Source organism: Colias philodice, chromosome 22, assembly GCF_061535455.1.
Source record: "Colias philodice isolate Cphi_HAF_F1 chromosome 22, ilColPhil1 Martin Lab GWU primary, whole genome shotgun sequence".
NCBI classification, from domain to species: domain Eukaryota; kingdom Metazoa; phylum Arthropoda; class Insecta; order Lepidoptera; family Pieridae; genus Colias; species Colias philodice.
In genome coordinates, this window is record NC_143107.1 from 4,237,444 (window position 1) to 4,255,575 (window position 18,132).

The 18,132-nt window shown below is 32.0% G+C and overlaps 1 protein-coding gene across 2 annotated transcripts; it reads left to right on the plus strand.

Moving 5' to 3' along the window:
- The first annotated feature begins 458 nt into the window (after positions 1–458).
- LOC149478405 (lysozyme-like) lies at positions 459–16,941 on the plus strand. Of its 2 annotated transcripts, none has more exons than XM_089709237.1 (5): positions 459–773; positions 5,535–5,623; positions 8,419–8,479; positions 11,998–12,130; positions 16,807–16,941. In XM_089709237.1, exons 1-5 carry the CDS (start codon positions 650–652, stop codon positions 16,934–16,936), a joined length of 537 nt encoding a protein of 178 aa, XP_089565363.1. In that variant the 5' UTR covers positions 459–649; the 3' UTR covers positions 16,937–16,941. The 2 variants fall into 2 exon arrangements, with proteins under 2 accessions (XP_089565363.1, XP_089565362.1); XM_089709236.1 differs by lacking the exon at positions 459–773 and adding an exon at positions 3,041–3,222.
- Positions 16,942–18,132: the final 1,191 nt, after the last annotated feature.

Genomic DNA, 18,132 nt, shown 5'->3' on the forward strand with positions numbered 1-18,132 from the left:
CAACCAATTTTCAACATTTAATTTCAGGATGTAAACTAATGATCGTTAAATAGATCTTTAATAGATACACTTGTTTTTATGTATTCTCAATTATATTATAATGCATGTTAATATATAATGTACTAGAGGTCCGCCCTGGCTTCGCCCGTGGTACATATTTCGCAATAAAAGGTAGCCTATGTCCTTTCTCGGGTATCAAAATATCTCCGTACCAAATTTCATGCAAATTGGTTCAGTAGTTTAGGCGTGATTGAGTAACAGACAGACAGACAGAGTTACTTTCGCATTTATAATATTAGTATGGATGTTGCATGCACCTTATGAAATAAAGGCTGAACCTACAAGAACAAGATTACGGATTATAATAATTTAAAAGTGGAATAAATTCAAATTTGAATATAGAATCAAGAATGCATTGAACTACGTTCAATTGCATTTAAAACAATTGCAGTACTCCCGGATTAGGGGACTTGGAATTAACCACAACACACACTAGGTACTATAATATAAGTATATAATATATATTATATTGATTACACCTACATAATATGTTTTTATATCTCAAGTTGAAGGCTAGAAATGAAGCCACTTAAAGATAAGGTGTTTATGAGCCCTATAAATCATATTTAAAGATTATTTAGTGAATGCTATGAACGTGTGTATAGTTTTATTGTTCAGTTTATTGGTTTGTGATGGAAGAAGGTTCACGAGGTGCCGACTGGCGACGGAGTTGATGAGAACTGATCTGATTGACAAGACATTTCTTGGTAACTGTGAGTATAGTTAACTGTTACATATTCCTAAAATTTCACTTTCAGTGTCATTTATTTACAACTAGCTTTCCACCCGCAGCTTTCCCGCGCAGTCAAAGAAAAACCCGCATATTTCCCGTTCCCGTGGGATTTCCGGGATAAAACCTATCCTGTTTCCCGGGATAAAAAGTAGCCTATGTCCTTTCTCGGGTATCAAAATATCTCTATACCAAATTTCATGCAAATTGGTTCAGTAGTTAAGGCGTGATTGAGTAACAGACAGACAGAAAGAGTTACTTTCGCATTTATAATATTAGTATGGATGTAGTCAATGAGTTAGGTGACTATTTTCAGTTTATTTCTAATTCCAACCATACGCTGTCCATATTAATTGTAAACAATATACGTACCTATATAAATAAATAATCTATAATATAAAAATGAATCGCAAAATGTGTTGGTAAGCGAGAGAACTCGAGAACGGGTGGACCGATTTCGATAATTCTTTTTTTATTATATTCCTTGAAGTACCAGGATGGTTCTTATGTAGAGAAAACATAAATATGTACCACGGGCGAAGCCGGGGCGGACCGCTAGTAATAAATAAATATTATAGGACATTATTACACAAATCGACCTAGTCCCACAGTAAGCTCAATTAAGGCTTGTGTTGTGGGTACTAGGCGACGATAAATATAATATTATAAATACATATTATATAGATAATAACACCCAGACCCAAGAACAAATAATTGAGTTCATCACACAAATATTTGCCCTGACCGGGGATCGAACCCGGGACCGTCGGCTCAGTAGGCAGTTACTTTACCACTGCGCCAACCGCGTCGTCAAATCTATATAATATGTTCAACGCCACGTTATTTGAACGTGTTGTTTATATCATAAATACGTAGTGATACGTAGTCATTTTATAATAAAAGTCATTATTTTATACGAAGAGTTTGTTATTTAAGTTATTAGTTAACACAAATCATCTACAGAGCAATTGTGAATCTTGTACCTGTTTCTGATTTATATATTTAAAAGTTTTTGAATAATAACTGCATACTTATACCATTATTAAAGTTAAATTCCGCGAAATTATTTATCTGTATCTAGTAAATCCAAGATTTTATCTTTACATATCCTAAGTCTTTGTTTAAGACTTTTCTTGTAATTATGTAATTTCGATGTAAATTAACTTAACTACGTCTTGTGGTTTTCCATTTCCCATATACCTACTGGTAAAAAACAGAGTGACTAATTCATAAAAACAAAAACAAAAACGTATCTAACATTATGGTTACCTACCATCAAATCAGATTTCTGAACGATCTAGTAAAACTTATTCATAGTAATCCATACTAATATTATAAATGCGAAAGTAACTCTGTCTGTCTGTCTGTTGCTCAATCACGCTTTAACTACTGAACCAATTTGCATGAAATTTGGTATAGAGATATTTTGATACCCGAGAAAGGACATAGGATAGGTTTTATCCCGGAAATCCTACGGGAACGGGTTTTTCTTTGAAAACGCGGGCGAAGCCGCGGGCGGAAAGCTAGTAGATAATAATATTATAATCTATGATATTATTATCTCTATCTACATAAACGTGAGATAAAGATACGACAGGAATGTTTTTTATCTATCTATAGGTACATATCAAATTGCTTGAAAATTTAGAACTGATAAAATTTATCACACAAGATGTAAGTATCTATTCTTCTGCTGTTAAGGCTTAGTTACATTCAATATCATACTGAAGGGTATTTGTTTGTAAAAGTTATGTATTTTGTCTATGCAACAACGTTGCTAATTCCTTTATATTAAGGATATATTCATGAATGAACAAAGACGATAACCATATAACAGTTTAACTCTATACTATACGATAAACATAATATTATGACAGTACACATCGCAACAAACATTACCACGGATAATCTATATCTAATATCTAATATTCTAATATATATCTAATATATATTATAAAGGCGAAAGTTTGTAAGGATGTATGGATGTATGGATGTTTGTTACTCTTTCACGCAAAAACTACTGAACCGATTACAATGAATTTTAGCACATATATAGAGGGTAACTTGGATTAACACATAGGATAGTTTTTATCCCGGAAATCCCATGGGAACGGGAACTATGCGGCTTTTCCTTTGCAAACGCGGGCGAAGCCGCGGGCGGAAATCTAGTAATATAATACTACACTAGTAGTAATACTTTCAAAATCCCACATAATATAAACAAACAACTTTAATTCATTAAAAATACTTCCGGACGGCATGACATTGACATTTGGTGCGTACGCGCATTATGTGTTCGTTCGTGATGCGGTTCGCATGTGTGCTCCTGTGTTTGTGTGTGTGCGTGAGTGGCAAACGGTTTGAGACGAGATGCAAACTGGCCCGGGAGTTGATCAAAGTTGGCATGCCTACTGATTTGTTGTTTGGACAATGTGAGTTAATTTGCATAAATAAAAATGAATTGCTAAATTTCTAGAGATAATGTTAAGCGAAAACTCGAGAACAGCTCTATTTTTTAAACATTTTTGTTAAGGTAAAAAAGGTTCTTATTGAGAGAAAAGTTAAAGGCAGCGTCTGCCGGTGTACTTTAAGATTATAACTAGCTGCCCGCTCCGGCTCCACACGCAATGCTAATGTTACTTTATACATATAATCTACTAAATCATGCATGTTATCATACATATGTATAGACCTTCCTAAATCATTATATTTATTTAATTTTTAAGATCTAAGCCTATAGAGACAGACAGCGGGAAGTGGATTTGTTTTAAACTATGTAGTGACAATAGTCTTACTTTCAATATAGACATAGGTCAGTAACCGCGAGGTTGTATTTAAAATATAACTTGAGAATGACCTCTCTGTTTCCAGTGCATACATTTTATAAAACAAGGCATATTCCAAGATCAACTAGTCCAATTATTTTGTAATCAAATATTACGTGTAAGAATCGTTAATGTAGATACTACATTTAAAAAGGTACCAAACTCATCATAATAGTCGTATAAATAATAATAATAGTTTAAAAAAACTAAAAAAAACACGCTTTTTATAGAAAACCGAACTAAAAAATATAAAATTTTATCAAATTAGTGTATTATCATCGGTCTTCAATAAATCTACAAAGTTTGAACGAAATCTGGCCGTTTAAAGTGGGTCAAAATCGCGCCCAAAGAAGTCGGTTACAAACATACAGGTGAAGCTAATATAAAGCGTGTAATAAAAACGGATAACTTGTTTTAAATGGTAGAGTATTTGAAATAGAAATATATACAAGTTTATAGTGTACTAGCTCTTCGCCCGCGGCCGCGTGATCAAAAGAAAACCCACATAGTTCCCGTTCTCTTGGGATTTTCGGGGTAAAATTACCCTATGTGTTAATCGAAGTTAACCTCTATGTGTGTGCCAAATTTCATGAAAATAAGTTCAGCAGTTTTTGTTTGAAGGAGTAACAAACAAACTTTTTCATTTGTAATATTAGTAGGATAATAACTCAAACATTATAATATTATTACATCTTTCATAGAATATCAGTAATGATAGTTATTGAAGCTCCCTAGCTCGATTCCCTCTAGTTATAAATACTGTTATTAACCACTGCGTCATTGGTAAACAATATTGAAAATTAAATCGCATTCACAGAGGTCAGACAAGGTCTTATTTAAATTTAATGTTACTGATTTATTAATACCAGTATATTTAATAATAAATGTACTGTATACTTATGTTTTAGAGATGTAGTTGTTGTATTTGAATGATTTGATTTTTATAATATTTTAACAGGTACGGTTCTATTGTTATTGATAGTTGTTTTTTACTTTTACACCGGATCAATTGGGTGAAAAATGTATAAAACAACCTGTGAAAACTGATAATGAATGTCTCACTTTAATTTATTTGAAGAATAAAAACATTCGATAAAGCAATGATAAAATCGACGCACAAAAAACAAGTTAGTTACGAAGGCAATTTAACATGCAATTCTGTAAAGAAAGAATGCCTATTAAGAATTCTTGTATTTTCTTAATATACTTACTGGTTTCTGTGTATCGTTTATCACATGCGAAGCAAAAAAAAGTCTTCGTGGTTCTTTCCCTAGTTATTCCACATTAGTGATTTTTTACATTTATTTCATTAAGATTATTTTTTATTTATCATTCTAATTGTACCGTGAAATATTTTAAAAGTATGTTTTTTATAGAAACAATTGACGTAATAAATTGATAATTCATTCCATATTGCGTGTGAACTAACTAACAAGTATATAATGTTTTTATTAGGTTTTTTTTATTGAACAATACTCTGCGGTTTTCCTCAATGTATTGTTAAGTTGTACTTTGAAACTATCATATACTTATCTAACCACGTTACAATGTTAGTAGAGAACATAATATTTAAAATATGTTTTTACCTATTTGAGTGCATGTCATATTATTATGTGTGATTATATGCTTTTCGCTTGCATTGCACCTTATACGATTTTATATATATTTTAAAAAAACATTGGTATTTGTTCATATTTCAGTTCTTTGATAATATAAAAATCGTTAGAGAAATCCTGGTTTAATATATTATCTACATTACGAATACTAAAAACGGCTCTACAATTTTTGAAGTCGTTTTTAAAACTGACACCTTTTTCGTTTCTTTATTTCTTAGGTAAAATAAATCTAAAGTGACAGAGCTTATTTAATAATTGATAACTATTTCCTATATAAGATAACAATATAACTATTAATTACAGGGGTGTGCCTTATAGAGAAAGTGAGCAATCGAGATACCAGAGCCTTCGTTGTAACTCCTAGCGGTAAAAAGTACTATGGTTTATATCAGGTAAGAATTTAAATACAAAATTTTGTAATAATACATAACATAAAATAAAGTAAAATCCATCCATCCATCCATCCATTCAGCCCGGATAAGTCCACTGTTGGACGTAGGCCTCCCCCATACTGTGCCACAGTTGCCGATCTTTGGCTTTGCTTAACCATCTGCGCCCAGCTGTCTTAACTATATCATCCGACCATCTAGTGGGAGGGCGTCCAACAGTGCGCCGTCCGGTTCTTGGTCGCCATTCAAATACTTAATAGTTATTATTTTTAAACCAATAATTAGATTTCAATCCTGAAATGTAATGTAGGTATACCTACATAATATGGCAATCTATTTTTCATAAATAGTAAAATTGAATCGAAGTTTCCAATTGAATAAGTACACAAATTTGAATGCATTTTGAATGCATAATAATTTATATTTTTTGCATCCAACATCATAGAGCAATGCAATCACTTAACACTAAAAGTTTCTTAAGAGCGGAGGGAATGTTAAAAACAGTATATATTGTTTGCACACTTGAAATAGAGAGTGTGAAGATTCTCTGGAAATAGGGCACACGTTTAGACGTGCCTTTAATTTTTATCTGAGTGACGTGGTCTAACTAGGCTAGGTGTGGAGGGTTTTTGCTTTGATATATCAAATGCTGAAGAATATACTGAATAATACATATGTTTTTTTATTGAAATGTACGAGAAGAAATTAATAGTAAAATGAAGTAAAAGGTTGTGGAAATTTTGTAAGAAATGGATTTTTAGATACCTAATATTAAATTTGAATAAATCTTTATGCTATATTTTTATAGTGTAACGTGATACGTGCAATACGTAATTTTTTAGTAAAATTTTATTCGTTACCCAATCAGTTTTTATTTGCTCTAAGCTGTTTGTTAAATCTTTGGTGAGTATTGAAATAATAAGTGTTCGTGTTAGTGGTTTACATGTACCTACATTATCTTATTACCTACATTATCTAAGCTATTGGTATCAAAGCATGTAAAGATTTCGAGTGTATAATGTTCTTGTAAAATAAATCTCTATACAGTTACGTATTCCGATATTAACCAGATCTTATAAATAAATCTAATTTAAATACAATACGCATTTTCATAGACTTCTTTCGGTATCTTAAATTATGTATAATTTATTTCTCTTAAGACGGTGTGAGGTTGCTGATAACAGAATCCTTTATTTCTTATCATTCGAGCCTATCTTTCATTGATGTGAAAAGGAAATTTGTTGAATTAATCAGTTGAAAGTTGTTACCTTTTCTTAATTATTAAATAAGGTCGAATAAATAATTATTGTAGATATACCTATACCTATAATATTGATACTAAATTATGAAAATAAAACTACTGTAATAATGAAGTAAGACTTATTTTAGAAGTATATAATTATATTCATACATTTTTCTTTACTAAAGATGTTTATATGTGTGTATTTGTATGTGTGTGTGTATTGCACGCCTCATAAGCGAAGCGTTGAGGTGGGTACTACTGTCACTTCGCGCAAAACATCTGATTTTTCAAACTTAAAATGTCTTTATGTATCATACATTGCACTTGTAAGATAATACATACACACACATATTAAGAAAAAACACTATTTTTAACGTTCATGATATTTTTGATGTCATTTTTGTTATTTAAACTAGTTAAAAAACAGTTTAAAAAAGTTCTGTCTTGGACGTCCGTGTGTCTGTATGTGCGGATCCTTTTTCTTGTTAACACGATAGCGACCGAAATACTTTACTAATCGAGTCTTTTTTTTTCTCTTACGCTTGAGTATGCTCAGGAATAGAACCCTTTCATTTTTCAGGGTCTGATTCGATGTGGTTTAATTGTTATTAAATAAACAAAAATAATAATTAATAAATATTTATTAAAAAAAAATTATGAGGCGTGCACTTTTGGATTTTCCAAATTATTGTAGTTTTATTGCTAGTTTATTTTTTGCTCATACAGAAATATAGTATCGTAAATAACATGTGAAATACCCTTCACTACAGGATTTATTAATTTAATTTATAAATGTGAATTTTGTATAATGATAGGAACTATGTGTCCTCACACGTCATGACGTGTGTACATGTACATGAACTAATTTGATTTTTGCCTTTATCATATTTGTATGATAAAGGGCCTTTATGTCGAGCTATTAAATAAATAAAAATTCGCTTACTTCCTTCACTGTTACATTGAATTAATTACATGGTTTTATGAGACCATAAATGCGGTTATAAAAGAGATTTATTAATTGCTTTGTCATCATATTTAGACAGCGAATGATAACGAATGATTCATTTGTTACATAATGCATAATATTATTTGTAATAGGTTTACGAAGAGATAATAAATATTAGGGCCAACGTTTAGGTTGCATTTTTATAATCTATAATATAAAAATGAATCCCAAAATGTGTTGGTAAGCGCATAACTTGAGAACGGCTGAACCGATTTCGTTAATTCTTTTTTTATTATATTCCTTGAAGTACGAGGATGGTTCTTATGTAGAGAAAACGTAAACATGTACCACGGGCGAAGCCGGGGCGGACCGCTAGTATTTCTATAAATCTGACGACGACGGTTGACGACGCGGTTGGCGCAGTGGTAAAGTAACTGCCTACTGAGCCGACGGTCCCGGGTTCGATCCCCGGTCAGGGCAAATATTTGTGTGATGAACTCAATTATTTAAAAGTCAAGAAATTTGTGCGCCAAACATTAAAAAAAATAAGAAAACATGAATTGCTTAATTTTTCCACATGTTACATGTTAATTGTTATATTTCCCACAGATCCCCAGTCGCTGGTGCCGGGAGGGAAAGAAAGGAGGCGAGTGTAATATCGCTTGCGAATGTAAGTGAGAATTAATAACATTTGTATTCATAATTAATAATTTTAATCAGAGAAACATTGATTGTATAGATTTTTCTTTTTAATTTGTATATTTTCTACTTGAAAGCTTTTCAATACATTAATGAAATACCAAATTCGAAACATTATTAATTAATAATAATATGAAGTTATTGCACGTATTTTCTATACTTTCCTTTTAAATCCTACTAATATTATAAATGCGAAAGTTTGTAAGTATGGATGTATGGATGTTTGTTACTCTTTCACGCAAATACTACTGAACCGATTACAATGAAATTTAGCACACATATAGAAGGTAACTTGGATTAACACATAGGGTAGGTTTTATCCCGGAAATCCCACGGGAACGGGAGCTATGCGGGTTTTCCTTTCAAAAAGGCGGGCGAAGCCGCGGGCGGAAATCTAGTTAGAATATAAAGAGAATAGTGAAGTTTTTAAATGAACTCGACAACTCCAAGCTGTTTAAGAATAAACAGGACTTTGTTTACAATTTGAATTTTCTATGCATTATATTTTTTTATCATAATTTTCTCGATAACTACAGAAAATGTCAACTTTATTTAACATCTTAACTCCCCAAAAAGAATTAAAAAATTAACATAAGTCACCGTTAATAAAAATAGCAACAGCTTTGTTATAAGTAACAAATAAAATATAAACGAAGTAAGTTCTTTCGAGCATAAAGCTTTAACAATAGACACTGTTGAATCTTATGCAAAAACAGTCTTTATATCTTTGTAAATAGGATGCAGAATCGTGTGAACATGATCCCTTTCTTTCCTAGGTCTATTGTGGAGTTTTATGGAGCGCATTTTACGTTCGCGGCAATTTTACAACGGTCAAGTACCACTACTAAGTGTGCAAGTACTTTTCGGTCGTATTTTATATTTCAAATGAAGTTGGACTGTTTTATTGGATTTAGATTATTGGGGGATAGAATAAACCAATTGACAGTCATTTGAAAATGATGTGTCCACAGGAACATTAGTTTTCCTGCTGTAATTTTCTTCTAATGGTGCATTTCCATAAAACGAACTTCTAAGTTCTAGCTAGTAGGTAGTAGCTCTAGCTGGATCTAGAGAAAGAGCATTATTTCGTGATCTTTTAGTGTAAACGAAAACTCATATTCAGTGGTGTTCAATATACATTGCAAAGAATCGAACGCACTAAGAACAACGAAAGAAATAATTGAAGAATTTGACATAGTGGGGTTAAAATGAGCTTTCGCTCGTTTGATAATTCATTTATTTTTTTGAATGAGATTTAACACAAAAAAGAAAATATATTGACTAATATAAATCGAGAGAAAACTATATTGACAACTCTGTTTCTACTCGGTAGTTGGATTTTTCATCAATCGTAAAATTTTTGTTTCAAGCATCAGCCCAAACTAACGGGATTAAAAAGTTTCCAAACGCGAACTGCGAATGAAGCCTAGTTAAAGATTGTTCAAAAACCCACATATGCGAACAATTTATAGTCTGACTGGATAATTAGCTTTCCGCTCGCGGCTTTGCCCGCGTTTTCAAAGAAAAACCCGCATAGTTCCCGTTCCCGTGGGATTTCCGGGATAAAAACTATCCTATGTGTAATCCAAGTTACCTTCTATATGTGTGCTAAATTTAATTGTAATTGTTTCAGTAGTATTTGCGTGAGTAACAAACACACACATACACATCCTCACAAACTTTCGCATTTATAATATGTATTATTATAGTAGAATTTATATAGTCAAAATTCAGTTGTTATCAGCCCTATCACTATGTAGGAATATCCTATGACGCCTGTAACACTTAAATTATTTACTATCTTTCGCCAATAAATACTTATGTTTCTTGGTATTTATTGAACATGTAACTGGCCTACTGATAAATGTAATCCAATCTATTAATAAAAGCAGACGTGTATCAGTTAATATAAAAACTGAACTGACGAATAACGATAAATAAGTATTTTACGTGTAACAGGAGCCATAGGTTGTTTTTCCACCATGTGCGAGGACGTGTAGCGAGGAATGTGTTTGTAAATAACCAATTTGTGTGCTTCAAACGCTAAACGCTTCAAAAGTCAAACTAAATGAAGCAATATAATTGGTTCTTTACAAACACATCCCTCGCTACACATCATCGGACATTATTGGCAGAAAAGCACCCTTATCCACTACGCTGGTATGGCAAGTTGACAAATGTCACTGTCAATCTTTTGTATATCGGACATGTCGGCTTCCTCACTATATTTTCCATCATCAGTAGCTATTGTAATGTGGATAATCTACACTAATATTATAAAGCTGAAGAGTTTGTTTGTTTGAACGTGCTAATCTCTGAAACTACTGGACCGATTTGAAAAATTATTTCGGTGTTAGATAGCCCATTTATCGAGGAAGGCTTATAGGCTACAAATCTACAATGCGGGTGAAACCGCGCGGCACAGCTAGTATGCACATAAACTGCGCTATTAAATCCAATCCAAACTTACATAGTATAAGATCTCCATATGAACGAACATAGAGCCTCAGTAGCTAAACAACCGCTATTTTGTTATGAAATTCAAGTAAATAAATATTAATCATATCCAGTTCCGCTTCAAGATTAGTTTATCATCACAGAGACTAGAAATTGTATTTGAACTACATTGTGGAAACCACTTCCCCTGTAATAAAGTTAGCTCAGTTGGAATAGTTAAGCGACAGTTATTCTAACTGTATTATTGTACATAACGAGTCCTTGCGATATCACGCTTTTAAAGTGTTTCGTGGTACGGGGTTTTGATATGAGAAAAAGTATATAAAAGTTTGTATGGTGGATAGATATGATACATTGAGAGGTCAGAGGTAGAGATGGAATATTGATACTCGATATACTGAATTTTTATATAACGAGTTCTTGCGGTATTATGACGGTTTTAAAGTGTTTCGTGGTACGGGGTTTTGATATGAGAAAAAGTATACGTGTAGGTAGGTATAGGAGATAGTTAAGATATATTGTGAGGTAGAGATGTAATATTGATGCTCGTTATTACAAAATTCTGTGCATTTTTATATATCGAGTCCTGGCGATAAGACGGTTTGAAAGTGTTTCGTGGTACGGGGTTTTGATGTGAGAAAATAAGATGTGTGTGTATTGGGGATGGATGAATGTATCATACATTAAGAGGAAGAACTTAAAATGAAATGCATACTGGTGCTTATTATAGAGACATTTGTGTGAATTTTTTATAGATTAAAATCTAAATATGACTTAATACCACAATTAAACATTCTTAGCTATTAATTTTAGCAATAATTTAAAAAAAATCGGTTGTTTATTACTTTACGATTGAATTTTTTGCAAAAAATTTAAAATTTTATAAAGTATATTTGAAAATTTCGATAAATTTTCTTATACGTTAACAAAACATGACCACTGAATGTGTATGAAAGAAATGTTTTAAATAAAACAACCTGTAGGTACATAATATTATTATAATAATTAAATACATTGCGTATTTTGTTTCAGCTCTATTGGACGATGACATTAGAGACGATACAGCCTGCGCAGTGAACATCTTTTATCGAGAAGGTTTCAAATATTGGACGCAATGGACGACGCGCTGTAAAAATGATAATTTTATTACCAAGGAAATTTATAAGTAGGTTATAATTGGTTCATCTTTAGCGAAAAACTAATTACATTTTATAATTGAAATAGATATTTATTGAAATAGATATTTAAATTTCACATGTTAAATATATTATGTAAAATGCTTGTAATTGTCATTCTTCAAAAAGAACAATGTTTGTCAATTTTAATGTCAAGCGAATGAGTAATTTCGGACTATTATGTGTTTAATTATTCAGCCAAAATTACACGTACAATAATTATATGTAAGTACTTTAAGTAATTTTGTACGACAGTAAGTCCATAAATTTAATTTGAAATGCACCAAGACTCATACGTCGAGACATAAAAAACAGTATACTTTAAACAAGAGTTTAACTTAAAACGGTTAATTAGGGTCATTGCGCCTGTTCGCGTCCACTTAGTGCAGTTGGAAAGTTTGAAGGAGAAAATAAAAATGTTCCAGATCTAATTTCAACGCAAAATTTATGTAACGTGTTCATTACATAGTCTATTTTAAGATTGACTTTCAATTGTGTTGGAAATATCATGTGGTTTTTATTTATCTAGACAAATAGCAGAATTAGGCGTTTTACCCAGTTCGCGTCCAAAAATTCTAGTTTGCGTCCACCCGTGGACCAGTTCGCGTCCACCAGCTTAGAAAAAGAATTAAGAGTGTATTGGGTGATATTTTATCAGATAAATGCAAATAAAAATTAGATTTTAATAAATTATTTATTTACGAATATAGTTATTTAATAAAAAACGGCCAAATGCGAGTGGGACTCGCACACCGAGGGTTCCTGTATAAACTGTTTTTTTTCATATGTTTTAACTGTAAATGATTATTTTTTCAATGTTTCCCTTATTTGTGCTATAAGACGTTGCTTCGTACCAAACTTCAAGTGTCTGTGTTCACGTAAAGTACCCTGTAGGTTTTGATTCCCTTGCGAATGTCGAAATTTGCGAAAATTTGCAGCATAAACGGCTGTATGCCTGTATCTTCTGATTGCTTTGGCTTATAAGTTTGATTTTTAAACTGCTTCAAGGGACCGTAGACTTGAGTATTCAATATAAATTTCAGCTTTATATCTCAACGCGTTACTGAGAAAAAGGGTTTTGACAGAAAGACAGACCGGCAGACGGACATACAGACGAACGGATATCAAAGTGATCCTACAAGGATTCCGGTTTTTCCTTTTGAGGTTCGGAACCCTAAAATCAACATTATTATTAATATAATTCACTGTAAGGAAACTGGAAAAACTTATTTATATTTATCTTCTCATCATTAATAGAACTAAAAATTAACAAAAAACAAAGTTACGTTATGTAAATAAATAATAATCAGTTCTATTAAGATTACCTACCTACCCTATTTTTAGTTTCTAATGAATTAAATTTCTTTTTTGTTTATATTATTTTCTTAACCACAAGACTTATTGATTCTCATTCTCAAAGATACTAGTCTCATTCTTAGAAAACCCATTTTAAAATGAAAAAAATTGCATAAAAATTTGCTAATTTGAATGAAAATTTAAATTATCAACTTGTAGTCTTAGTCAAAAATTTACAATCTATTTTAAATTATATATTTTAACAAACAATTCATTGCTACTTAATGAAAAACAATGTGGACGCAATATGTTCTATTGTTATGCACTATAGGTATAGTTTGCGCCCACCGTGGACGCAAAATGGAAGTTGTACAAATTCGGTGTAGTAATTCGCGTCCACCTTATTTTAGCTATTAATTGTAAAAGAAATAAGCTGATTTATAATCCATACTATTCCATGTTTTGTTAGCAAAGTAAAGAAACAGTTACATATTCAAAAATTCACATTTAACAATAAGATACTTACCGTCAAACGCGACGCTGCGCACTATTTTTTTCTCAAAATCCCGCGCGTTTTAGCTCTCTCGTTTAATAACCAAAATTAAATATTTTTTTTAAATAGGATAGGCGGTGCGCAGGCATATTTTGAATATGTGTGCATGTCTCTTATACATTGAGGTATTATCGGAAATTTTTCTTATTACAATTTTACTTATAGTATACTTATTTTCGTGAATTTTCTAAAAGATATCCGCAAAATGGACGCGAATAGGCATGTGGACGCGAACAGGCGCAATGACCCTACTTAACCTTCAATTAGTATAATCAGTCTGCTGCATTGAAACGTTGGGTAGAGTGTATTTAGAAGCTTTTATTGTCTTGAAAAAGCGTACTAATATCCGTTGTAAAGGCACTTATACACGTACGTTTTTTTATTTTGCAATATTTGTTTGCATATCTATTATTTATTTATTTTACTTTAAAATAATATACAAATTGCATAATGTAGGTGTTTAGTATATTAGTGATGTTTAGATAACTACGAAGAAATCATTTTAAAACTGTATAAGAATTAATAACAATTACATTTTACAACACTGATATAACAACACATTTTCCGCCCATGTTTTACATAGAATGTAGAATAAGAAATTATAAATAACCCATTGACCACCGAGCGGCCCGATCGGGCCGCGACACAATAGATTTTCTATTGTGTCTGTGATTCGGGGACTGAGGGAATAAAATACATATAACGGTACATTTAAAAATTGTTTCAATTTATTAATTTGTTTTGCTTTGCTGCAATTAATACAGAACCACACAGAACTTCTCGTGTCGTCTTTCTTGTTTTAGAATTTTCTTGTCTGTATACTATTTGCTTCCTTGATTTAGATAATACATATTTTATTAAAAGAGTTTAGTAGGTCTAAATTTAAAACTTGTATAAAAAATGTACTATGTATTATGTATTTTGTAAAATTAAATTGTAAAACTGACATGATTAAAAAGAGCAACTATGGAGTTTCTTGCCGGTTCTTCTCCGTAGATACTGCTTTCCGAATCGGTGGTAAATATTAAAAATATGTAATGACGTTTCAAAAGTGCTTCTAGAAGAAGTCTAATTGAATAAATAAATGTTTGAGTTTGAGTTTGAGTTTAAAAGTTTAAAACATTAGCTGCTATTATATTGTTAGTGTACGGGTTGCCTTATTACAAAAATGAACGCATTTACCCGAGTATCAGAATGCATAAAATAAATAATTACGACTAAGAGCCTCCGAAGTTTTCTTATAGGTATATTATGCAATAGCAACAATAAACAAAAGACTGAAAGACCCTGCCTAAACAATAAACTGTTCTAAACAATGAAGGAATAAATTGTATATATTATAAGAAATAACAAGCGAGGCCTGGTCAAATATTAGTTTGAATGTAATAAGAATGTACTGCGAATCTACACAGCTACCTAATTGATGTAGGTAGTTGATAACAAAACGCAGCAAGTCAACGACTATTAGCAAAGTGAAGGTAGTTGGGTCGAACGTCGTATAAACAACGTCCGAGCCCCTAGGCACGATTCGTACGAATACGCCACGAGTCAAAGGAACGCGGCATTTTATACTATTCAACAGCTAAGCATGTCCGGACAGGAAACAGTGACAACTAAAATGACAACTATTCATACACATAAATATCAAATCAGAAGACGTCTAACAATATCTAATTACGTAAAAATAAAGGAAATTCGTACTTACTTTCGTTTTGTATCGTTAATCGTTTATTCGTAACTTAAATAACCAATAAATTCTAAACTAATTTAATGTCACTATTCATTAAATAAATGGAAAAATAACTACACGGGAGCCAGGGTAAGCAACTAGTTATGAAGAATTTAACTGCAGAAAGTGTGGCTAAAAATAGAATTTATCAATTCATACCCCATTTTCATCTACTTCTGATATTAAGGTTTTGAAATACGCCAAGCGTAGAGAATTCAATCGCATCAAAAAATTCAATCAAATTTATTTAGCATCAATCAAATTTAGCTCGTAGATAAAAATATCGCGGAAACATTTATAGCAGTTCATAAAAATGTTATTTTTGAAGTGAATTTTCTTTAGGCGCGTTGAGAGTAAAATTTCAAGGTCACGCCACGGCATAAGGAGACGATTTTAGTATCTTTGAATCTTGCCAAAGAAGTTTCACTTCTGACACATGTGCTCGGCATACACACTCTTATTAGTAATGTTTAAACTATCACGAATGCAATGCAATGTAACACTACCAGTGTTACAAGTGTTTATGGGCGGTGGTGACCACTTACCCCTTTGCTTGCTCTGACTTAACCCATTGAGCCCCGAACGGCCCGATCGGTCCACGACACAATAGATTTTCTATTGTGTCTGTGATTCCGGGGCCTGAGTTTCGTTTCGTTCAGTGAATGTGGAATCTTAAAGCCTTCCTTTTCCTTACCCTACCGTGTCTTTGCTTTTATTCCCCTCTTCAGTTTATTCCTTATCCCATACCTTTTACAGTCAGAAATCCTTTTGTAGAGAAGTAAGGTCTGCAAACTATCGCCTCTGCAAATGGATTTTTTATCCTATATTAATCACTAGCTGCGCTCTGCGGTTTCACCCTTGTGGCTCCGACCTGTTGATCTTAGCGTAATAAAATATAGCCTTCCTCGATAAATAGGCTATCTAACACTGAAATATTTTTTCAAATCGGACTAGTAGTACATGAGATTAGCGCGTTCAAATAAACAAACAAAAAAACTTGTCATTTGTTTTACAATATTATACTTACTAATTACTATAGATTTATTTTATGTCCTTTAATTATTTATTAGATGTATGTTTTGTTTCAGATGTCCAGATCTTGTAAGACAGAGTCCGGAAAGAAGTCTGCATAGCGAAACATTGAAGATGAGGCGTAGAGTCGCTAGAAGTACTATTTCGTCTAAATATAGTTACTATGGAATAAATTGGTTACAATAATGTTATTTTATTTTTATTTTAGTGTGTAATAAAAAGGATTAAATTGATAATATGATATGAATATGATATTTGATATTTTACAGTATTTTAAAAATTATACACATGTATATAAGTAAAAATAAATATGTCTGTTTCGTTCCAAATCATGTCTATAGGATTTCAATGAAATTTGTTATTATGAAGTCTAACTTTAACGCCTTTACTCATAATCTGTATCTCTGACTCAGCTCATTCACAGAATGCGCTACGCAAACGAAATTCCACCAAAAATACACAACATTAAAGTCTATTGTTTAACTGCACAATTCAAAAGATGCTTCAAGTAAAATGAATTACTCTGTGAGGATGTCGCAGATGCTCCACTGAGCGTGTTGTGACACCTGCGTCAAATTGCAATGCGATTTTAGTTTAGCTCCTATATTGTTTTATTTAGTTTCGTTTGGGTCGTAAAATGGAGTAAGGGAGAGTAATTGAAACGTATACAGGGTGTAATCGTTAAGTGTGCACAGGCAATTATTCCGTAACTATTTCAGATATCAAAATACTCTAAACTGATATCGAAAGTACTACCTAATGAGTAAAATGACACTATTAACTTTTTAAAAATAAAACGGGAAATATCCTAAAATTTTACATTAAACTGTACTTGTACATGTACTTTTGATATGTGTTTAAAGTTTTTTGATATCTGCAATAGTTACGGAATAATCGTCTGTGCACACTTAACGATTACACCCTGTATACAACTAGCTTTTTCCCGCAACTTAACAAAAAGTATACATACTCGCTTTCTCTTGGTGATTTCATAATAAAAAGCAGTGAAATTATCGTAAAGATAAAGAATGAAATAGAACTATTACTACCAAAGTAAAAAAAATATCCTTTAATGAAACGAAATTATCTCTTTACTACTCAAAAGCTGCTAAAACCACTTAAAAATTAACATTAATATCCAATTCAAGCGAAATTAGAACTTAAAACAACTCATTCTAAGCCAATTATCCCGTTCGTCGGCCACAATTAAAACAACGAAATGAGTTATCAAAAGCGCAGTGCACATTGTAACAATCCGCTACGTAGTTTCAAGAATTGCTACCATTAAAATAAGCTTTAAAATAATCCCCAGTAGTTCTAAAGAAATAGTACCGTGTGAATGCACTTTGGATTCGCGGAGCAGATGTGCACTACGCTTAACT

Coding starts and splice junctions, on each gene's coding strand:
- LOC149478405 (XM_089709236.1), top strand. CDS start 3,081: ATGTGTTCGTTCGTGATGCGGTTCGCATGTGTGCTCCTGTGTTTGTGT. Junction 3,223..5,534: donor TGATTTGTTGTTTGGACAAT/GTGAGTTAATTT, acceptor TATTAATTACAG/GGGTGTGCCTTATAGAGAAA. Junction 8,480..11,997: donor GTGTAATATCGCTTGCGAAT/GTAAGTGAGAAT, acceptor ATTTTGTTTCAG/CTCTATTGGACGATGACATT.